General features: G+C 41.4%; 1 protein-coding gene across 1 annotated transcript; it reads right to left on the bottom strand.

The window, feature by feature from the left end:
• Nucleotides 1-16,103: 16,103 nt before the first annotated feature.
• On the bottom strand, nt 16,104-20,777 carry zgc:171592 (uncharacterized protein LOC100003031 homolog). Its single transcript, XM_056235171.1, has 7 exons — nt 20,409-20,777; nt 20,191-20,291; nt 18,170-18,249; nt 17,983-18,064; nt 16,777-16,957; nt 16,500-16,630; nt 16,104-16,404 (listed from the first exon to the last, which is right to left on the bottom strand). Exons 1-7 carry the CDS (start codon nt 20,452-20,454, stop codon nt 16,243-16,245), a joined length of 783 nt encoding a protein of 260 aa, XP_056091146.1. The 5' UTR covers nt 20,455-20,777; the 3' UTR covers nt 16,104-16,242.
• Nucleotides 20,778-23,983: the final 3,206 nt, after the last annotated feature.

Genomic DNA, 23,983 nt, shown 5'->3' with positions numbered 1-23,983 from the left:
GAGAATAAAGAAATAACATGAATTAAGAAGTTTGTGACTACTATCCAGATGTCACACCAAAGGTGAGTAATCCTGAAAAATACAGGGAAACAAGTCAAGTGTTAATAATAATTTAACAACATACACAAATGGCAAATAAACACTGGGTGCTCATTAAAATAGGTCTATTCACCATTTAAAGAACAATCTCGATGAGGCCAGTGCTAAGAGAGCTAGGGTGGGTATTGACCACAGATGATTGTTTTGCAATCATTAGCGTGTTTGTTGTAGCTGTGAGAGCTGTCTGTACCTACAGCCAAAATACAACAAAACAATCATCATTCTTCTTCATTTTTGACATAATATGGGACATCTGATTACAACAGCACTTGCTTACATCAGTTAATAGTTCACTTCAACTGATCTCAAACTTCTTCAACTTCAGTTAACACAAAAATGAACGATTAACTGCACTTACCTCTGCTCAGCCATGAACTGGTCGAAAGCTGATGACGTAATGCAGGTATGGCCCGCCCTCACGTGATACTGATTGGTCGATTGATAAGCTTAAATCTGATTGGCTAAAGAGTACGACTGCTCTGTGTTACGAGTAAAGTGCTGCCAGGAAAGTCTCAAAACACACACAAACACACACACACACACACACACACACATGCAAGGCGATTCGTACGTGAATGAGGATTTGCACATTCAAATTCAAGGACACACTCGTAAATTTTAAACATTCACAGGTTTTTGTGTGCAGTTGTATATCTGCGAATTGTGTTTAGCATTTGTGAAATGTATTTTGTGAATATATATTTTTTTCACGCACGTGAATTTTGTGTGTGTGTGTGTATGTGTTGAGTGCCTCGAAATAAATGTATTAACACCGTTACTGAACTTAACGTGTCGTTCTCTTTATTCTTCCACCTCACATGTTCTTCACTTCTCTCTTTTCATTCCTGTCTTACACACCAGAGCTCCCTCTAGAGTTTTACTATAGAACACCACATATTCCTCTCTCTTAAGAACAAACATACCATAACAATGACTTATTACTAGTAACAGTAAGGACACAAGATAACAAGTATTCTTTTTCCCCTTAACTTCCTTTTGATAATATTACTCCCAACAGTATGATTTGCAGCCAGAACAAGTAGTCACCTATTAATGCAATTACAAAACACTCAAATGTAACTCTCACAAACAGTACTCGCAGAATACTCACAGAACAGCTATTCATTATTTTTCTTATAATGCAAAGACACATTATGATGTGCTAGCAATGCGTTAAATCACATGTTACATCACATAATCCTGAGTCCATGCAGGCGCATGCCTACTCCGAAAAGGCCGTCCAACTATAGGCTGTTCACTCCCTAACGATTCAGTGTTCCCAGAGTCTAACAATGACCGTTCACTTGACTCATCTGACTCTGTTCTACTTGGAACAAGTGCAGGTGCCAGGTGAGATGCATTCCAACATCGTCCATCAGACAGTCTGTATGTGTATAGTCCTTTCTTACCCACAACCTTTAGGGGTTTCCCAAATTTAGACTGGGTCTTTGGCACAATTCCTTGTCTCTTTACACGAACATAAGACCCACACTGAAATGAGACATGCTTTGCGCTGCGTTTTCGGTCACTGTACTGTTTACTTTTTGCCTGTTTCTCGCTCACATGCGAAGCCAGCTGTTGAGGTGAGAGCATTTTACCAGCAGGTGGCAAGTGAAGACCCGAAACGTTAAGTTTGGTTAACATGGGTCTCCTATACAAGAGTTCAGTTGGGGTGCACTGTGTTGTTGCATGCGGCGTTGCACGATATGCCTGCAGAAAGTCTTTGGTGAACTCCTTCCACCCTCTTCCCTCCAGTGATGCAGTTTGTAAGCTATCCTTCAAGCTGCGATTGAAACGTTCAACTTCCCCGTTTGCTCTAGGGTAATACACAGATGATGTCCTGTGTACGATTCCTCTGGCTTGCAGGAATAGCTTGAAATCATGTGAAGTGAACTGAACTCCATTGTCAGAAATCAGCTCTTTCGGGTTCCCCTCCCTACTAAACACAGTAGGCAGGAACTGTATCACAGAATGGGTGGTAGGATGTGAGACAAACGCTATCTCAGGCCACTTACTGTAATAGTCCACCAGAGTGACAACAAAGCAACAGTCCAAGGGTGCTGCGTCAAAAGGACCCATGATGTCTATGGCCACTTTTTCCCAGGCGTCAGAAGGATAGGGTACAGGTTGGAGTGGTGTTATGTGTGTGACAGCAGATTTGTCATGTAACTGGCATGTAACACAAGATTTCACAGCCATTTCCACTTGTGCATCCATGCCAGGCCACCAGTAGAGTTCTCTCAGCCTCCTTTTTGTCCTCACAATGCCTTGATGTGTGTCATGCGCAAGCGCGATGAACTTGGGCTGGAGACATTCTGGAACTAGGAGGCGGCTGGTCCCCCGCACCACACATCCATCCTGGAGTGAAAGTTCATGCCGTATTTGAAAATATGGCCGTAAAACACAATCCAGTGCCTTTGCACACTTCGGCCATTTTGAAGTGAGAAATCTGCGTAGCTCGGCTTGAATAGGACAAGAATTGCATGCTGCTTTGAACTCAGAGCTGGTTATTGCAGTGATTGTGGAAGTGAGTGCTACAACTTCAACATCATGTTCCAAACTCAGTACTAGGCAGCGGTAAGCGAGATAAACAGTCTGCAGTCACATTCTCACGTCCTGGTTTATACTGAATGTCATAGGTAAATGCCATCAGCCTAGCTGACCATCTGGCTATGCGCATACCTGCTCTGCCTTGACCCTTAGATGTTAGAAGAGTGGTCAGTGGGCTGTGATCTGTCCGCAGTATGAAGTATCGTCCCCACAGGTAGGTCCTCCATCTCTCTGTGGCCCAAACACATGCTAGTGCTTCTTTTTCTACCGTGGAGTACTTCCTCTCTGCTGCCGTAAGGGTGCGTGAGGCAAATGCCACTGTTCTCTCTGTGTTGTCTGCATGCAGCTGGGTAAGAACACCTCCTACTCCATAGTCTGAGGCATCTGTGGTCACAATAGTGGTTAGCTCTATATTGAAAAGTGTGAGGGCAGCACTATTCATGATCAGACTTTTTACAGACTCAAAGCTCTCCTGAGCCTCAGGTGACCAAATGAACGGAACAGAGCCGCGTAAAAGCATGCGCAGTGGCTCCACCACGGTAGCGAAGTTTGGTATAAATTTAGAATACCATGACGTAATACCCAGAAATGAACGAAGACTAACCTTGTCAGCAGGAGGTGGGGCATCTGCCACTGCAGAGACATGTGAAGCATCAGGCCGCAAACCCTTCTCAGACAGCGTGTGACCCAGAAATGATAGTTCTGATTGTCTGAAGTGGCACTTTGCGGTGTTCAGTTTGAGTCCTGCCTTGTTAATTCGCTGCAGCACGGATTGTAGGTTATCATCATGTTCCTCAAGTGTTGCTCCTGAGACCATGATGTCGTCTAAGTAGCAATGAGCCCCAGACTGACCTTTAAGGATTTCAGACATCATCCTCTGGAAGCAGCTTGGAGCTGAGGCCAGTCCATATGGAATCCTTTTGAAACGAAATAACCCATTATGCGTAATAAACGCAGTAAGGTTCCGACTTTCCTCGTGCAACTCAACCTGATGGTAAGCACTTTGGAGGTCTAGTGTGGAAAACACCGTAGCTCCGCACAGATTTGCCAACATCTCCTCCATATGCGGAAGAGGAAAACTGTCCACAACAATGGCTTTATTAGGCTCCCGTAAGTCGACACAAAGCCGAATACCCCCGTCTTTTTTTCTGGTGACCACTATCGGTGAGACCCACTCAGATGCATCCACAGGCTCGATTATGTCCTGTTGTACAAGCTTCTGTAATTCCTTGGACACCTCGTCACGGATTGAGAAAGGCAAGCGCCTCAGTTTCTGCTGAATGGACTGAACCTCAGGCCGAATCTTGACACGATGCACAAATCCTCTTGCACATCCCAATCTGTTTTCTGAACTTGCAGCTACAGACGAGACAGACTGCGCACACTGAGCTGTACTGACCTGGCCACCACATAATTGTAAACACAGTCCTGTAAGAAGATCTCTGCCCAGCACAGCTGAGCCCTTTTGTACAATGTATAGGTCTGCAGTAGTGCAACGGTCACCGTATGAGATACTGGCTGGTAAACATCCTTTCACATCATGTAGAAAAGGGAATCCAAGGCACTCTTCTTTAGAAAATTAAAAAGCCTTTATTAAACTGGCTCTATCATGATTGAAAAAATTATTAAAACATGTGGGGGAAAATACAACCCACGCGTAGCGGCACAACCAGCCTTCTTCAGGGTATATTTTCCAAACAAACAATTTCCTCATTTATAGATGCTAATTGGGAACACCTGATTGACAAATAGCCTGCACATACAGAGAAGGTCCACTAGGAGGTAGTACAAAAAAATAAAAATAAAAATAAACATCACAGAAAAGGGCTGAAATCTATTTCTTCATTTAAACCAGGATATACTGTGGCCTGTAATTCATATTTATAAAATGTTTCTCTCTGTAGAAGTAATTTTAATCGGTCACCACCCCGAATACTCTTTTTGATTGTTTCTAAACCCTCAACCATTAGACCTTCTGGGTTGTTATTGTGCACGTTTTGGAAGTGTTTTGCCATAGGATAATCTAAATGGGCTTTTCTAATGGCATTCTTATGCTCAGATACTCTGTCTTTAAGACGTCTCTTGGTCCGGCCTACATAAAAGCATCCACATATGCATGATAACCTATATATCACGAAAGTGGTATTGCAATTAATGAATGTCTTTATGTCATACTTTTTATCTGTCTTAAAATTAAAGAATTCTTTACATACTTTAATATTAGAGCAATGATTACAAGACCCACATTTGTAAACTCCTTTTAAATGTGTGTTAAACCAAGTGGTCCGTTTTTCGGCAGGAAGATGGCTAGATACTAGCTTATCTCGTAGAGTTGGAGCCCTCTTGAAACTTATTTTTGGAGATGCAGAAAATACTTCTCTAAGAACAGGATCACTCTTAATAAGATTCCAATTAGAATATATAATTCTTTTTATGGAATTGGCCAAGGAGCTATATTCTGTCACAAAATAGGCCTGATTTTGTAAAGCGGATGGTTTTTTCTTCTTCTGGAATAACTCTGGTCTAGAGATGGCCTGGGCTTTCTTATAAGCATTTTGTATAATTTCTGTATGATAGCCCCTTTCTAAAAATCGGTTGGACAGAATTTTAGCTTGCACTTCATATTCGTTATCTGTATCACAAATCCGTCTAAGACGTTGAAACTGGCCAAAAGGTATGTTATTCTTTAGCCAATTTGGATGGAAACTATCTGCTTTTAACATGGTGTTCCTATCAGTTGTTTTGCGATATAGAGTAGTGTGGAGTTTCCCATCTTTACCAATAGAAATGGTTAGATCTAAGAAGTTAATAGTCGTTTTGGAATGTTCCATACACAATTTTATATTCCTATCATTATTGTTCAAGTACTCATAAAATTGTAACAATTCATCAAAAGAACCTCCCCAAATCAAAAGAATATCATCAATATACCTCCCCCACCATTTAATCTTGTCAATATACCTGTGTGGATAGACGAGATCACTCTCCCACCAACCTAAAAAAAAGGTTAGCATAGTTAGGGGCAAAACATGCACCCATCGCAGTGCCCTGAACTTGAATATACATTTGGTCCTGGAAAAGGAAAACATTGTTCTTAAGTGTCCATTCGGTAAGCTGAACGATGAACTCGGAGGGAGGCAAAGAGTCTGTAGGTCCATTGGTCAGGAAATGTTGTAAAGCTTTTAGTCCATCATTGTGAACAATATTTGTATAAAGAGATTCCACATCCAATGTGACTAGGAAACAGTCATCAGGAACTTTCATATCGTTTAATAGGTCTAATGGTCATATCGTTTAAAGGTCTAATGGTTGAGGGTTTAGAAACAATCAAAAAGAGTATTCGGGGTGGTGAACGATTAAAATTACTTCTACAGAGAGAAACAGTTTATATATATGAATTACAGGCCACAGTATATCCTGGTTTAAATGAAGAAATAGATTTCAGACCTTTTCTGTGATGTTTTTTTTTTTTTTTTTTTACTACCTCCTAGTGGACCTTCTCTGTATGTGCAGGCTATTTTGTCAATCAGGTGTTCCCAATTAGCATCTATAAATGAGGAAATTGTTGTTTGGAAAATATACCCTGAAGAAGGCTGGTTGTGCCGCTACGCGTGGGTTGTATTTTCCCCCACATGTTTTAATCATTTTTTCAATCATGATAGAGCCAGTTTAATAAAGGCTTTTTAATTTTCTAAAGAAGAGTGCCTTGGATTCCCTTTTCTACATGACATTGAACTCTCGACCCCAAAGAGCACCTTCTAATACTTTTTTTGAACTCCTTGAGCACCCTGGACTTTTTGTCTCTATCCTTTCACATCAATTACATCACCCCCAAAACTAACTAGACCGAGTTTCGGTGGTGAGAGGGGTGCTTGACTGAACGATCCAGTGTAAATTGACATTGGTAGTATAGACACAGCTGATCTACTATCTACCATTAGCTGAATGTCCCGTTTTTGTCCTGTGCTTATGCGTATTTGTACTGTACACATTATTTTGCCACAGTCACGAGCAGAATGTTCAACATTTAACACAGTCACTTCAGGCACTGTAATTTCACTCACCCGTTTGTTTCCACGGCATGCCTTAGCGTAATGTCCTTTTTTGATACAGTTCCTGCACACTGCGTCCTTAGCAGGACATCCAGGAAAATTAGCTGCGTGTTGCTCAGAGCCACAGCGGTAGCAAGTAAGTGCACGGACGGGTTTGGATGGTCCGCGCATCGCGTCGGCATTATGTTTGCTCCATCGGGGCCTGTTATGTTGTTGAACTGCTTGTACTGAGTTGTCGGATGATGCTATCATCGCTTTGGCTTCCGCTGTAGCAATTTCAATTTGCTGGGCGACAGTCACAGCTTTTTTAAGGTCGAGTGGTACTTCCAACAGCAGCCGTTCTCTGACGCGCGTTGAATTAGTCTTTTCAACCAGCTGATCGCGTATCATCTCATCCTCCATAGCGCCGAATTCGCAGGTGGCAGCCAGTTCACGGAGAGCAGCAATATACTGGTCTGTGGATTCGCCCGCGCGTTGACTGCGTTGCCGGAAGCGATAACGTTCAGCGACCACGTTAACTTTAGGAATGAAAAAGGATTTCACTCAAAGCAGAAGCGTACGTATCATCTCCCTGTTGACTCACATTCAGAGTGTAGAACAATCTTTGCCCTTCGGCTCCGAGGCAGTGTATCAGCAGAGCACGCTTCCTAGCATTAGATAGCTCCTCTCCCAGGACCATCAAGAAATTGTCGAAAGTTTTAATCCATGCCGTGAACGGGATCGGCGGTTCTCCCGGTGTTTGCAGGAACGGGGTGGGTTGGCTCAAACTCAAAGCCATCCTCGTCGCCAATATGTTGAGTGCCTCGAAATAAATGTATTAACACCGTTACTGAACTTAACGTGTCGTTCTCTTTATTCTTCCACCTCACATGTTCTTCACTTCTCTCTTTTCATTCCTGTCTTACACACCAGAGCTCCCTCTAGAGGTTTACTATAGAACACCACAGTATGTGAATTAGGTTTCATGCATGTGAAATTGTCTACGCATGTGTGAATCATGTTTTTTTGCGTGAATTATATTTGAGACTAATCTGCTAACATACCTCACTGCTCAAAACCTCTATGCTCAAAACTGACTTTTTGTTCAGAGCTCTGTATGCTGACAAATCCTCTAATAACTAACAAAGTGTATATATTATGAAAGATTCATTGTGCAGTCAGCTTAATTGATATTAACAGAGATGTGAGATCGCGATTAACTGTTGAATATATAAAAGTCAATACTCTGGATGGCAAGTGGAAAATAGTCCACCCAGTATATGTAAGCTACATGTTTATATTGAATAGCTTGTCAACTGACTAAATACTTACTCATCCGAAATTCTATCCACGGCTGGATCAAGTCGCTCTTCAAAATACAAACGGTCGTCATCAGAGTCGCGCTCTTCTTCTGATGAAATTGTGGATTCTTCGTCGCTAGTATCCAGTACGAGCTGAAGAGCTTCCACACCGGTGTATCGTGCCATCTTCCCAACGCACAGGTGACTGAATGATGAAACTTGAAGCCTTTAATGCATTTGCTTGGGGGCGTTTACCTGTTTTGCATAGATGGCTTAACACATTATCTTGTGAATAGCGCGCTCCGTGAGTAGGCGTGAACGAATTAAAGTAAATGAGCTCGTAATCAGCTCGACTGGAATCGCTCTATTTTCATACAGATTACAGAAGCTGAGAATATTTGTTTTTAATATAAATTACTTAATTTAAAATATGCGATCTCAAGCTTTATGCCCGTGGGTATGTTAATGTTACGGTGTTATTCATTTTTGTCATGTTTCTGGTTTGTGGTTTCTCTGTCTTTGGTCTTTTATTCAGTTTTTGCCTTGTTAATTGTAGTCTGTTATCCTAGTCATGTCATTATTAGGTCCCTTGTTTCAGGTGTGTTGTCTTGTTAGGTTGTATGGTCCGGCTTGTTGTTCTGATTTGCCCCAGCTGTGTCTTGTTCCCTGATCCCCTCTGTGTATTTAAATCCTGTCTGCTCTTTTGTTCATGGTCAGTTATTGAATGAATGTATGTTTGAATGTGCGTAGTGCGTACCACGAGTATCTTGTCTGTTCTGAGTCTGTATACAATTAAAGTCTACTGCTGCATTTAGATCCGCCTACTGCCTTTGCTTCCACGCAAATCGTAACAGAATAACTGACCCGCTAGGATCTAGACAGTATGGGTTTCATGACCACTAGACCACGCTCCACAAGCCTGTGCTTCACGTGAACCGAGTCGAGCCCGCTTTCCACGACATGCCTGAGCTTCTTCCTGCCGAGACCGACATGCCTGAGCTTCTTCCTGCCGAGATCGACATGCCTGAGGCTGAGCTTCTGTCTTCCGAACCCGCACGTCGCTTCAGCCTCGACGAACCCGAGTCAAGTGAGTCAAGTGCCGCCGAGTCAAGTGAGACCGCGCTTCCCGAGTCAAGCGAGTCAAGTGCCGCCGAGTCAAGTGAGACCGCGCTTCCCGAGTCAAGCGAGTCAATTGCCGCCGAGTCAAGTGAATCAAGTTCCGAGTCAAGTGAATCAAGTTCCGAGTCAAGTGAATCAAGTTCCGAGTCAAGTGAATCAAGTTCCAAGTCAAGTGAATCAATTTCCGAGTCAAGTGAGTTTACCGAGTCTACCGAGTCAAGTGAGTCAACTGAGTCAAGTGAGTCTACCGAGTCTACTGAGTCAAGTGAGTCTACCGAGTCTACTGAGTCAAGTGAGTCAAGTGAGTCAAGTGAGTCTACTGAGTCAAGTGAGTCTACCGAGTCTACTGAGTCAAGTGAGTCTACCGAGTCTACCGAGTCAAGTGAGTCTACTGAGTCAAGTGAGTCTACCGAGTCTACCGAGTCAAGTGAGTCTACCGAGTCTACCGAGTCAAGTGAGTCTACTGAGTCAAGCGAGTCTACCGAGTCAAGTGAGTCTACTGAGTCAAGTGAGTCTACCGAGTCTACTGAGTCAAGTGAGTCTACCGAGTCTACTGAGTCAAGTGAGTCTACCGAGTCTACCGAGTCAAGTGAGTCTACCGAGTCTACCAAGTCAAGTGAGTCAGGCCCAGTGACGCGTCGTCGCAGGAGGAGAAGGAGGTCTCGTTTGCCTCGCCAGGCTCCGAAGGGCATTCCCAGACTCCTCGCCCTGCCGGCCCCGCCTCTGCGCCTCGCCCTGCCGGCCCCGCCTCTGCGCCTCGCCCTGCCGGTCCCGCCTCTGCGCCTCGCCCTGCCGGCCCCGCCTCTGCGCCTCGCCCTGCCGGCCCCGCCTCTGCGCCTCGCCCTGCCGGCCCCGCCTCTGCGCCTCGCCCTGTCGGCCCCGCCTCTGCGCCTCGTCCTGCCTGCGCCCTTCAGGCTCCGGGAGGCCTGCCCGGAACCCATTTACCACCTGGAGGTTCCTCCCGAGGATTTCCCCAAGTATTTTTTTGGGGGGGGCAGAAGGTACTCCGTGAGGGCCATGGAGACGACATCGACATGGTCCTCACCCTCGTCTGAGTCTGCTCCGACCTGGCCACCATCTCATCGTGCTCCGCCCTGGCCTTTGCCACGCCATGCTCCACCCTGGCCTTTGCCACGCCATGCTCCACCCTGGCCTTCGCCACGCCATGCTCCACCCTGGCCTTCACCACGCCATGCTCCACCCTGGCCTTCGCCTCGTCCTGCTCCGCCCTGGCCTTCGCCTCATCCTGCTCCGCCCTGGCCGCCGTCACGTCCTGCTCCGCCCTGGAGGCTTCCTGTTCCGAGCAAGCCACGCCCTCGTCAGCCTCCAGGGCGCCCACCCTCCCGCCCCTATTTGATGTTTATTCGGCGCGGGGACACGCCTTATGGAAGGGGGGGATAATGTTACGGTGTTATTCATTTTTGTCATGTTTCTGGTTTGTGGTTTCTCTGTCTTTGGTCTTTTATTCAGTTTTTGCCTTGTTAATTGTAGTCTGTTATCCTAGTCATGTCATTATTAGGTCCCTTGTTTCAGGTGTGTTGTCTTGTTAGGTTGTATGGTCCCGCTCGTTGTTCTGATTTGCCCCAGCTGTGTCTTGTTCCCTGATCCCCTCTGTGTATTTAAATCCTGTCTGCTCTTTTGTTCATGGTCAGTTATTGAATGAATGTATGTTTGAATGTGCGTAGTGCGTACCACGAGTATCTTGTCTGTTCTGAGTCTGTATACAATTAAAGTCTACTGCTGCATTTAGATCCGCCTACTGCCTTTGCTTCCACGCAAATCGTAACAGTTTGCCTGTTTGACTGAATTTTCGTGGAGTTACAGATAATTTCCGAACGCGTTTCAAATTGGAGTTCGCTGACAGAGAGAGTGCAGAACTCGCATCATGTTCATTTTTCTTTATTTGGCGAAAAGCAAAACACTTTATTTTTATTGTGAGTATACAGAACAAAATAGAAACTGAACAGGATCGATTGATGTATAACACGAAAATGAAAGATAAAAATTAACAGAGCAGTTTGAGTTTATTTTGCATTGCTAAAAAAAAAAAAAGAGCAAAACGCAGCGCGTTTTTGGTCCCCAGAGGGTTAATGACAGTATCCAATTATGACAGTATCCAATGTGCAGCTGTGAGGGTTAATGACAGTATCCAATGTGTATCCAGTATCCACATTCTCCTCAAAACATTGGATTCATCCGTGCTGTGCCGTGTCGAGGGTGTCGAGGTACAACTCACGTAAAGTTGATAATTCCGCGAATGACTGCAATTGCAGATTTCCAACAGAGATCGCGACAAAGAGGAAAAACTGTGGACTGCAGCTTTAAATCAATATATTGTTTTATGTGAATGAGTATGCAGGATGATTTTCACATAGTTTTTAAGCAAATATTCTAGGCTAAGTAATACACTTTTCAAAAGTCTTGTGAAGAAATAATCAGTATGGGTTTCATGACCTTATTTCAGTGACAATTTTTGTTTTGTTTTTTCACAAACCACGCATAAACGTCATTATCTCAAAACTACAAACTTTTAAATACATGCTGCTTACATATTTTTGCAGCAGAGTTTGTGCTGAATACAATGTAATCAGACTTTAGCCATGAAAATGTCACAAGTAACAGAAATAAGCACAAATGTCAGAGCATGTCAGAACACCTCCAGGACCCAGAAAACACCTGAGACCCCAGAGGATTAAAATACTCTTGGGTAAGGAGGCCATAGAACAAGTATCTCCACCCATGAGAGAGTCCGGGTTCTACTGATGGAACTTCATTGTTCCAAAGAAGGATGGGGGATTGCGTCCGATATTAGATTTACGTCATCTGAATCGTTCAGTCAAGAAGCTCAAGTTCAAGATGTTGAATTTGAAGCAGATTGTGACTCAAATCAGATCAGAGGACTGGTTTGTCATGATAGATCTAAAGGATGCATACCACATATCCATCCTTCTACAACACAGGAAGTTTCTGAGGTTTGCTTTCGGGGGCGAAGCACACCAGTATCATGCTCTTCCCTTCGGCTTAGCTTTAACATTCAGCACTTTCACGAAATGTGTGGATGCGGCTTTGGCTTTGTTGAGACTCCAGGGCATTTACATGTTGAATTACATAGACGATTGGCTCATTCTAGCTCAATCGGAGCATATGCCAAGACCAAGGGGTTTTCCCAACCCACTCCGCATGATCAAGGTTACTTGCAGGTGTAACCTCGCACCATAGTGATGTGGATGAAGCCTTGGTTCTTTTCCCAAGGTCCTGTGTTAGAAGTTCATTATCATTGTGTCACGCTCATAACAGATGCATCCATCATGGGCCGGGGACCGGTTATGAAAGGCTGCTCAGCTCGGGATCTGTGGAGGAGTCATCATCTCTCATGGCACATAAATTGCCTCGAAATGATGGCTGTCTTCCTAGTGTTAAAGCATTTCCTCCCATACCTAAGAGGCCATCATGTGGGTTCCAGTGGGATCCATTTAACTGCCTGGTTGGTTCAGTGCTGGAGTTCCTGCAGGATAATCTATCCCCTCCCACACTGAAGGTTTACGTTGTGGTCATAGCTGCCTTCCATGTCTTTTGGGTGGTGTATCACTAAGAAGAAACGTTGGTGACACGTTTCTTCCATGGTGCTTTTGAGGCTGAAGCCTGCAAGTTGTACCAAAGTTCCAGCTTGGGTCCTGGCCATTGTGCTAGTGGGATTATCTACCGCTCCTTTCGAGCCTATCGAGACTGTTCCAGAAAGTTTCTGACCCTGAAAACTGTCTTCCTTCTAGCAATCACATCTCTTCAAAGAGTGGGAGACATAGTATAAAATAAAACAATAACAAAGTACACTCAAAAAAATTATATGTTGGCTTTACTTAACTTTTTTATGTAAACAGGTTCCACCGGTTCCACATAACTATGTTTCGTTAAACAAACATAATATGTTCATGTAACTTCAACATCATGGAATTTGGTCATTTTAAGCGACCCAATTAAACTCTGAGCTAATGAGTTAAGTGAATAACTGAGTGATGATTGAGCATTATTGAAGACACCTGATGTTAACAAGCAGAATCTCTGAAGGAGAAAACCGGAATGTTTAAGTCACCATTATGGAGATAAGCATTTGTTTTAGTTGGGCTCTTGACCATTAACTTATTAACTTTAGATTTTGTTTGGTTGCTGTACATGAGTTATAACAGCCGGATGAACAATAAACAAAGGTCATCTGATGGTGTTGGTTGTGTTTTAACATAATCATTACTTCAATAATGCTCAATCATAACTCAGTTATTCACTTAATTAACTCTTTAGCTCAGAGTTTAATTGGGTCACTTAAAATGACCAAATTCCATGATGTTGAAGTTACATGAACATATTATGTTTGTTTAACGAAACATAGTTATGTGGAACCGGTGGAACCTGTTTACATAAAAAAGTTAAGTAAAGCCAACATATTTTTTTGAGTGTAATCAAATAAAAGCTACCCTAAAAAAAACTTTTTTAAAAGATTTAAAAATACTAAGAGATTCTGTATTTTCGCCTGAACCTTCATCGTAAGGACGACTCGAGCAGGACATTTCTCAGTGATGCGCTACTCAGTTTGAGGTACATTATGGGATGTTGCAACTGTAATTCCTCACCATCAGCATTAACAAGTGCATGTCCATCAACAAACAGATTATTTTACTTATACTTATTTATTTACCGAGTATTTTTTTATTTATTGCGGTGAAAATTTTGAAACTGTATCAATTACAGTGCACACATTAACCGAGCTCTAGCATGAATGACTGATGTAACATAAACTTTTGTAAAACAAATCTTGCTCCATGCTTAAAGGAGAACTCCGGTCAATTTTAACATTGAGCTCATTTTTTTGTACATTTGGAGTGCTGTCAGTACAGACAAAAACGACAAAAATTGGTGTTGCCTACACCGTGTTATACTCTTTTTAAAATTCGCACCCTGTTGACTTCAATGGGGCAAGTTCTAAACCTGCTTTTAGCCTCTTAACAACCTTAATGTGTCATTACAAGTGCACAGCAATGTGAGTGGTGTTGTTAAGAGTGACCACGGTCAATCTGACTGCAGCAGATGTGAAAGATATTAATAAAAATGATGTTAATTCAGCCAGCTCACATACCTGTATTTACTTCCTGTTTTCGTTCGAAGTCCACAGTAGTCAATTGTCGAGTTCGCGCGCACGATCATTGGTAACTAATATCAGAGATCGCGCGCGCGAACTCGTGTTTAGTAAATCGTGTTAGTAAATCGTGTGAATTGGAACTCTGAGCCTTGTTCTTCTTCTTCTGCCCGCACCAGACCCGTGACACTCATCCTTGGGCAGTGAAAAAAAAAACTGGCTTTACCTTTACATTGTAGAGCACAGCTTCTTCTCGACATGATGCTATCCAGTGTCCACAGGAATCAGCTGCAGTGTTTGAGGTTCAAGTTTTCACTGGTGTCTGTGTGCGCAATAAGTGGGCGGGCAATATGCTAATGTTTCATCTTGACATCACAACGAAACGGCTTATGACTTGTTTGAAAAAAATATTCATGGTAACACTTTACAATAAGGTTAATTATTTAACTACATTAGTTAACATTAACTAAGAATGAACAATACTTATTCAGCATTTGTTATCTTTGTTAATGTTAATTTCAACATTTACAAATACTTTATTAAAATCTTGTTAACATTAGTTAATGCACTGTGAACTAACATGAACTAACAATGAACGGCTGGATTTGTATTAACTAACATTAACAAAGATGAACAAAAACAGTAACAAATGTATTGCTCATGGTTAATTCATGTTAGTTAATACATTAACTAATGTTTAATAAATAAACCTTATTGTAAAGTGTTACCATATTCATTTTATTGACACAGAGTGAGTCGACTCTTACTTTTGAAAGACAATAACTTTATATACGGTGCACTTTCAGATTTAAAACTTTGCAGGATGTTTTCATTCACTTAGATGTAATACACTACATGAAAGGTCATTTTCAAAAATCCATAATAGGGGCACTTTAAGAGTTGACCAAGTGGAAAAAATATAAATACAAAAGAGTAAAGGGCCCAAAATTGATCCCTGAGGAACGCCAGATTACACCACACCTACCTCAGACCTGCAACCACCCAGAGTAACAAACTGCTTACCATGTGAAAGGTAGGACTTAAAGCAGTTTAGTGCAGTATTAGAAACACCAAAGACAGGCTTTAAATGTGTTATTAAAAGAGAGTGATCTACAGAGTCAAAAGCGGCTCTGAGATCAAGAAAAATCAAAATGTTAAGACAGCCAGTCCTTAGTGACCGTGCTGTGGAGTTTACGGAAGCCAGATTGAAGGGGTTTAAAAAGATTGTTTGCAGTAAGATTTGAGTGTGATTGAGAAGCAATAATTAGTTCTAAATTTTTAGCAAAAGGGGAAGATTGGAAGTGGGAAATTATTAATGTTTGTATCTTCTTGGTACTTTTTTTTTTAAACGTTTAGGTTTGGTGGTAAGAGACCATTGCTAAAGGAAATAATTACAGGTGAGAAAATCTGATAATCCTTATGTGTTTGAAAGTTACTATGTCTAGTAACCTGCATTGTATCTTGCATCAAAGTTTCTGTCATTGTGAAAGTGGACTTGTTTATTATATATATTATAGTTTAAAGGAGTATATTATTTCATCATTTTGCGGAATTATTTTATTATGACAACATATCCCTATTACATTTATCCCTGGTTTCATAGACAAGGCTTGAGGCTAGTCCTAGACTAAAAAGCATGTTTGAGCTGTTTTAACAGAAAGCAACTTGCACTGACATATCTTAAAATATGTCACTGCATTGTTTTGTCTCAACATGCACAGCAGTAATGTTTTTTTCTAAGGCACGTTTATAAAAGCTACTTAAATGTTCTAATTAAACTAAGGCCTAATCCTGGCTTAATCTAAGCTGTGAAACCAAGCCATAAAGTTCAGATCATTAATTACACTCTGCAATACTCTTTATTATTATTTTTTTTCCATTTTATTTTACTCATCATTTTATTTAACACATTTTTATTATTTGTACAGCTGAAACAGGAAAACAGTATAAAGTCACAGACAGGCAATCAGAAGTCCAGACTTAGTTATATTCAATAAATATTCAGACTGGCACTCTAGTTGGAAGCAATAGTCGTGTCAATCCAGGAGCGCAGTTGGGAGATACGGGCGTAGACTCCAGGGTAACGGGTGTCACAAGAGCGGATGCCCCAGGACACAGACCCCACCAGAGTCCAGACCCCTGAACTCTCACACACCAGAGGACCACCAGAATCACCCTGTGGGAATCACACAGACACAAACACACATTTGAGATCGAAACAGCACCAAAATAGATATGGTAATGTGTTTGTCTTGGTCTCTCTTCATATACTTGGCAAGATGAGGATCCAGAGGCTCCAGCACAGATCATGGCATCAGTGATTCTGTTCTGACCCCAGATCTGTCTGCACACAGCAGAACTCGTGATGGGCAGACCTGTTTGCTGCAGGATTAGAGGACTCGCTGAAAAAAGAGAAGAAAAATGATACTGGCTGTATATAATCATATAATCAACAAATGTTAGTTGAACTTTAAAAGGAATTATTGGATTAGTGGAATGAATATATATGTTGTTATAACATCATAAATCAAAATTACATGTGACTTACATGTGGTGGCAGTTTTGCCCCATCCAGTGGTGAAGCAGCGGGTTCCAGTCAGGATGTTGATGGTTGATGGAGCCAGACATACAGGAGAGATACGGTGAGTGAAGACAACTGGAGACACAAGTTTCAGCAACGCAATGTCATTGTTGATGGTCGAGCTGCTGTAGAGCGGATGGGTGATGACCTGCACAGACAAATAAGGATGAATGGTTACTACTGAAAGCTGACTTTATAAAAGGTAAACTAAGATGTAAGCATTTTCTTATACCCTATAATTTCAGAATTTGGATGTTTTCTTTTCTGTGTTAAATTGTATAGACCTCATGTAGCCCCGCCCCTTTTCAGTGCTGCGCTCATTGTCTTTTGTCTTCCAGTCTGTATTTTCACAGTGATCGTGCGTTTTTATGAATGAACGGCTCGTTTTAAAATCTTCCCGGTCTGCTGACATTTGTTAAGACATCTGCTTTAAACATTACAATCCTCATGATAACTTTCGTTAACTTTACATCAAGTAAATCCACTTCAAAAGCTAATTAGCCTACTCCTGGACAGCAATGCCATAGACAGAGCGACCGCAAAAACGGAAGTTCAAATACAATATTCTAAAGATGGCTGTGCCCTTGTTTCTCTGGCGCATAAGGTCTATGTGTAAAAAATGTGTAAAGGCAAGTTTTAGGAGAACAATAGCATGCAGTATAGATGACTTCAAATCTATGATTAGAAAAATGGTTTCCTTTTTTTTTTTTTTTTTTACCTTTTTTTTTTACACTTTTCAACTTAATTGAGCTTTTCCAAAAAAAATTATATTGAGTTCACCAATTAAAAAACACCACTGTTTAACTTTTTAAATACAATCATTTAAAAAAGTACAAATCGAAGATTAAAATACACTTGTAACCTTTTAGATCATACCTTTGCATAAATTACAAGAGATACTGCTAGTAGTGGTACTAATAAAATATTTAAATGAACATTTAAATAAAATATTTATGATAAATAATATGTTTTGTAGTATATTGATCACTTGGTTATTACTGCATTTAAAAGAACAGAGTAAAATAACAATTAAAAATGACCAGTTATTAGATGTTTTGAAATAATATTAATCTATTCTGTATGCAATAGGTATTGGTCATAAAAAAAGCAAACTGAACTGGTCTCTTTTTTCAATGTCATCTCTGGTCCAGTAAGTTAATTCAAAATTTTTACCTTGGAAACTAGTTTGACCTGGATGGGTTCAACATTGGAGCCACGATTATGTTCTCCAAGAATGACATGATGATAGCCCACTCTAAAAAGAGAGAGATATAGAAAAAAACTAACTGTAAAAAGAAAAGAGCAACAGCATTTATTAAGCAATATTGTTTGAGACGTTTGTCAGATTAAAGACTCTTACACGACACCGCAGTGAGCAGCAGTGAGAACCCAGTTCTGGTTGATCAGGGATCCACCGCAGAAGTGGAATCCGTTGGGCTGCTGTTTCAGAGGTAAAAGCATTGAAAACATGACATATACACTATAAACCCTAACGCTCAAAATACTTAATTGGTTTGAGTAGGAAAAACTTAAATTAAACTAATTAGTTCAGTCAAATTAACTTTTATGAGTATTTAGCACTTTCTTTTTTTTTCAAGTTCACAGAATGGATATATTTTAAGTAAACTGAACTGTTTCATTGTTTTGAGTTTAATGAAATTATTTCTTTTAATTTAGACGAACTTAAGTTTAACTGAAACGGCTGGGATGTATATTTCCCAGCATGCTTTGCCGATGGCACTCGAAAGGGAGAGTAAATGCTAAAATTAAGTGTAATACAATGTTTTTTTGTGCAAGATTAATGTTAAGCGGGTGATTTAGTAATAATTAATGTTTCGTTATGCTAATTTAGAAGAATTTCTGTTAATGTTGGTTTTAGGATAGTTACCATCATGGTGACAAGTGGTGCATGAGCTTGATTTGAGAACAAATAAAACCTTTATATTGCTGCAAGTGTTACTGTATAGCATACTATTGTTAAGATGTTAACAAAATAGTATGTTAGCGAACTAGCTTGTTAAATCTAGCTAAGTTTATACTAATAAAAGTGTTCACATTGAGATTACATACAATTTTAAAGCTGCAGTCCGTAGCTTTTTTAAGTTAAAAATAATCCAAAATAATTATATTAAAAAAAACTTATTCTGCCAGTGGTCAAAACTATCTGCTTGCCATAGCTAGATTCCAAACGGTTAGCTTGTAATAAGGATTTTAATTCCAGTGGTACTGGTGGGTTTCCGCGGGAAATTCGAGCATGTCTTTGCGTCATTACGTCACACCCGTACACATAAAGAAGGAGTTTCGGCTAGCCGGCTATACTGCGCGTGACGAGATGTTTAGATGTATAGGCTTTTCTCGCAGCACTTTACATAATTAAACTTATGGCATCCAGAAAGATCCAAACAACAATCATCAGTGTCAACTGGAGATTCAGCAGTTATAAAACCCAAAAGACTTCGGACTTAAGGTGGCTAGAGAAAGAGAAAGAAACCGTCTCATGCGAACACAAGGATTTAAACATCGGCGGGGCTTTTGAAAAGTGCGTGAACTCCGTGTTTTGAAGGGGTTCAAAACGGAAGAAGAGACGGCTTTTTTCTGCTGAACAAGTAAGTTAAGACATTTCAATAGTTCAATCGTGTAACAGTACGTTTTCTTAATTCACACAGTTATGGAGTTTCCTTTGTTGTGCCTTTCTCGTTTTGCTATTATGGAGAATATGAATTCTGAACTACACAGGTAACCATAAAACACATTAAATTTAACATTAGTCACGCAATGCTGATATTGTTAACATGAACAATTTGAGAACAAAGTAGGCTATAATTTGCACGGTTGCTGTAAATCACGTTGATTAAATCTAACGAAGCTTATCATGTCGAATGCTTTTTCCCCCTTAGTTGGTCAGAACAAAAATGGATGTTACTTGTTCAGAAGACATTTTCTTATGAAAATTCGTATGTTGGTCAAACTTTCAAAAAGTGAATCTGTGATTCTGTATGACAGTATCCACACAGCGCGGTGACTGACAGCAGCACTCGCCTCAAAGCACTGTGTTCATCCGCGCTGTTTCATGCCGATTTACAACCCACGTAAAGATGATAATTCCGCGAATCACTGCAGTTACAGATTTCGAACAGAGAGATGGCGACAAAGAGGAAAAGCTACGGACTGCAGCTTTAAGTGTATGAATTAGTGTACTCAAAAATTTCAAGTTAAGAACAATTCAAATGTACAAATACAAAATTAACTTAAAAAATTTGAGGCAACTGATTGCCTTAAATTTTTTTGAGTTGTGCCAACTTACTCGGGTGTACTCTTTGACCAAATTAGGCAAATGCAGGATAAAAGCCAGCCAATAAACAGTTACCAATACACAGTTACCTGGAGAGAGACCTGCCAGGGCCAAGCACCAGAGATGGCATTCTGTCCGTTCACAATCTTGCTGCCAATCGTCTGTGGCTTAATCGCAGGCACTCCACAACCTGTAGATAAAGAACAGAAGTTCATGACACATGAAGCTCTTTATTTAGGTTTTGCATTTTGTAAATATATATGTTCACCCATAACTTTTCTTGCAAACTTCTTAAGAAGAGACTTACCCAGAGCAGAGGCCACTAGGGCAAGACATGTAATGGCGAAGATCATGATGTCGATGAGTTCGTGATGTCTCACTGTTGTACCTGTAGGTTCTCTCTCTCGCTTTTATATCATTTACAGCATCTATTAAATGCGGGACGTGATCAAGGTCCATACCAGCAGTTTCAATGATCTCATAGATGGGGAATGTTCATCGCTGGAGACAATATGCATCTCCATTGTTCAGAGCTGTTGTCTTATGTGCAAAGAGAATTAATTCTTGAAGCTGTTTTTGACCTCTGTCTATTTCCTTGTCAGGGATCATGATTTCACCTCTGTCATTGTATTTTATCAAATGTTTTGCGTGGGAAGGTTTTGTTTTTGCTGTTGTGAAATTTTATTCATTATATCATGAAAAGTGCTTCCTTAATGGATTTCTTCCTAAAAGTTTTTCAGCAATACTTGCAGTAAATGAGCTGCTTTCCCATTTGATTTGAACTAATCCTATATTCAACCTGGCAATATATTCAAGCTGATACTGTAGAGGAAGGGAGTGAAATTGTGGGATTATCTCACAGTATGATTATATCAGTTATGAGAGCTGGGCTTAAGTGAAACTTGAAGTACTGATAACATCAGTTTCTATAACACCACAAATTTAAATAAAAAAATATTAAGGACAGTCGAACACGTTCTTTTAAAGGGGTCCTATTATGGCCTTTTACGAAGTCTTGATTTTGTTTTTGGGGTGTACTAGACTAGAATATGTTTTCATGCTTGATTGTTAAAAAAATGCATTATTATTCACATATTTTACATTATTACAGCTCCTCTCTCTCCAGTCTTGTTGAATCCGTTGTTTTTGATGAAGCCCCTCTTTCAGTTCCGAAATATGAAATGTGCTGTGATTGGTTAGCTGGCCCAATATGTTGTGATTAGCAGCACTTAGCGCGTGTGTGGGTAATGTCCCGCCCCTCCATAACTGCGAGTTCTTCTCTTATGTACATTTTAATAATGGCATCAATTTCAAACCAATTTGAGCCTGATTCAGACCCTACAATGTTAAGGAACAAGAGGATCGTGCAGAACGCCTCGGGCTACGACTGTAACCCTCGTTCCCTGAGAAGGGAATCGACACATTGTGGAATGCCTTCAGCGTGACACGTCTGAAGCCTGTATGGAACTAGTCCAATAAAAGGACGCCGGATCAACGGCGTCAGCTTCTGATACGTCAAAGCTAGTCGTTGTCAGGAGTGCAGGAAGTGTGGCCGAGGGACGCAGCGTCATAACCCGAGAACTCACGCTGCGTAGAGAATCGAGAGTCTATAATGTTTTATGAAGGAGTGTGGGGAGGCCCAGCCGGAGGCATCACAGACCTCTTGGAGGGAGACCCCTTCTAGCAGGGCTTTAGAGGATGCCACTCCTCTAGTTGAGTGAGCTCTTTTCAGGAGATGCGAAGGCAAACCGCGCGCCTCGTACGCTGAAGAAATAGCCTCTACTATCCATCTGCTAATAGTTTGTTTAGAGGCAGGGGAACCCTTCTTAGGTGACCCAAAACACACAAGCAACTGGTCCGACTTCCTCCAGCCCGAGGACCTGTGTACGTAGGCATAATAGATGTAGCTTAGCTTGATCAGCCGACTCATGTGGTGGAGGATGAAATGCCTGCAAGATTATAGACCGTGCTACATTTGAAGGCACCATAGGCACATAGCCAGGTCTAGGGTGGAGAATGGCTCTCACTCTGCCAGGAGTGGACTCGAGGCAAGAGGGAGCAACAGATAGCGCCTGCAGGTCTCCCACTCTCTTTAGGGACGTAATAGCTAGCAGAAAGGCTACCTTCAGGGTTACAAATTTCTCGGACACCTCATCCAAGGGTTCGAAGGGTGCCAGGGATAGCCCTTCAAGAACCACTGCCAGGTCCCACGTCGGGACGACAGGCCTCATCCTACTAGATTCATGAAGGAAACATACTATAAGTGGGTGTCTCCCCATAGTGCCCACCCCTAGAGGAGTGTGGAAGGCAGCTATGGGTAACACATCGACCTTAAACGTGGACGGTAAGAGCCATAACATGTTGGAAAGGAATGTTTTTCAACTGATGCATATGGACTACTAACGTATACACCGAGGGATAGTTTCTTAATATGGAAAGTGGATTGTGCCATGTGTAAGCATGAGGTATTAGTTCCATTTTTAAACAATAGCAACATGTTTTTCTTCCTTACAAGGAAGTTGAAAGTCGCTGGTGTACTGTATATAAGCTCAATCTTACTGAACTATGTCAGACAAAACACTGGGAACTCATAGACCTGGCACGGATACAGCATTTCTTAAGTTTCTCTCCTTTGTTTGATATGTGTAAAGAATAAATATTTTTCTTGGCAAGATAACTGGTGTCCGCTTCTGGTTCCGTGAATCAAATAATAATGGGGGAAAAGGCTTAATTCCAAGTCTACAAACACATAAGATATTTTAAATAATGTTGTTAAACCAGACAGTGTATGGTAGCCATTGACTTCCATAGTATGTTTTTTTTTCTTACATGGAAGTGAATGGCTACTGTCTGACTACCGACAATCTTTAAAATATCTTATTTTGTGTTCAACAGAACAAAGCAACTTGATTATCGCAGCGCCAGCTAGATAGGTCGAGAGAATATACCAACAAAGTCACGTGGCGTGACGTATGCTGAGCCCTGGAGGGTAAAGCTACAGTAGCTCAGCACTCTACCTCGGTACGCCTTTCTTGCGCATTCCGAGTGACTGAGAACTCTGGCGGTCATCCAGAATTCACAGAACCACAGTTACATGCGTAACTAGCGTTCTGTTTCATTCTTACACCGCCAGAGGTAGTGTAAACACTATGGATGACACATACCAACATAGTCATGAGGAATGCCACCCACCTGATGAAATCAAGCCTGCTCCAGAAGAACCGCAGAACTAACGGCATGATGAGCACCAATGTTGACCTTATAAAACCGGGCAAACGTGCATGGAGAAGCCCAGGTAGCGGCAGTGCAGATATCTACCAGGGAAACTCCTCTAAAAACAACCCATGAAGATAAAATGCCCCTAGTGGAATGGCAAGTTAGTCTCCAGGGCAGTGGTCTCCCTGCTGCCTTGTAAGCCTCTACTATTTAAAAAATGGTCTCTACTATCCAGTTTGACAACCTCTGCTTCGACACTGGAGCACCTTTCTTCACACCACCATGGCAGACAAATAACTGGTCTGACTGTCTAAATTGAACAGTAGAGTTCACATAACACTTCAATGCCCGAACAGGACACAAAAATTGGGCACTTGAATCAGACCCTGAAGAAGTCTGAAAGGAGGCCAGTTCAATGTTTACAACAACTTGAGGGTAAAAGATGACTGAATTAAAATTTTTGGGTGAACTATCCCTTTAATATCTGCTTACACTTTATTTTGATGGTCCCCATCCATCAGACTGACTATAAGTGACTTTACAAGTACGTGTTAACTTATTCTACTAACCCTAACCCTAACCTAACATTCTACTACTACTCTGAGAGTAAGTTGACATGTATTTGTAAAGTTACTTATGTCCAAAGTTGACTATCGAGATAAAATG

The sequence above is a fragment of the Rhinichthys klamathensis genome, unplaced genomic scaffold, assembly GCF_029890125.1.
Source record: "Rhinichthys klamathensis goyatoka isolate OS25496 unplaced genomic scaffold, OSU_Roscu_1.1 h1tg000413l_1, whole genome shotgun sequence".
In the NCBI taxonomy this organism is placed as follows: Eukaryota; Metazoa; Chordata; class Actinopteri; order Cypriniformes; family Leuciscidae; genus Rhinichthys; species Rhinichthys klamathensis.
Note: the sequence above shows the minus strand (reverse complement) of the source record. Positions and strands in the feature narration are given on the sequence as shown.

Excerpts from the sequence above, each read along its gene's own strand:
- zgc:171592 (XM_056235171.1), bottom strand. The coding sequence starts at position 20,454 with ATGATCTTCGCCATTACATGTCTTGCCCTAGTGGCCTCTGCTCTGG. Across the intron at positions 18,250-20,190 it reads CCTGGCAGGTCTCTCTCCAG|CAGCCCAACGGATTCCACTT; the intron begins GTAACTGTGTAT and ends CCTCTGAAACAG. Across the intron at positions 16,405-16,499 it reads CTGGATCCTCATCTTGCCAA|GGTGATTCTGGTGGTCCTCT; the intron begins GTATATGAAGAG and ends TGATTCCCACAG.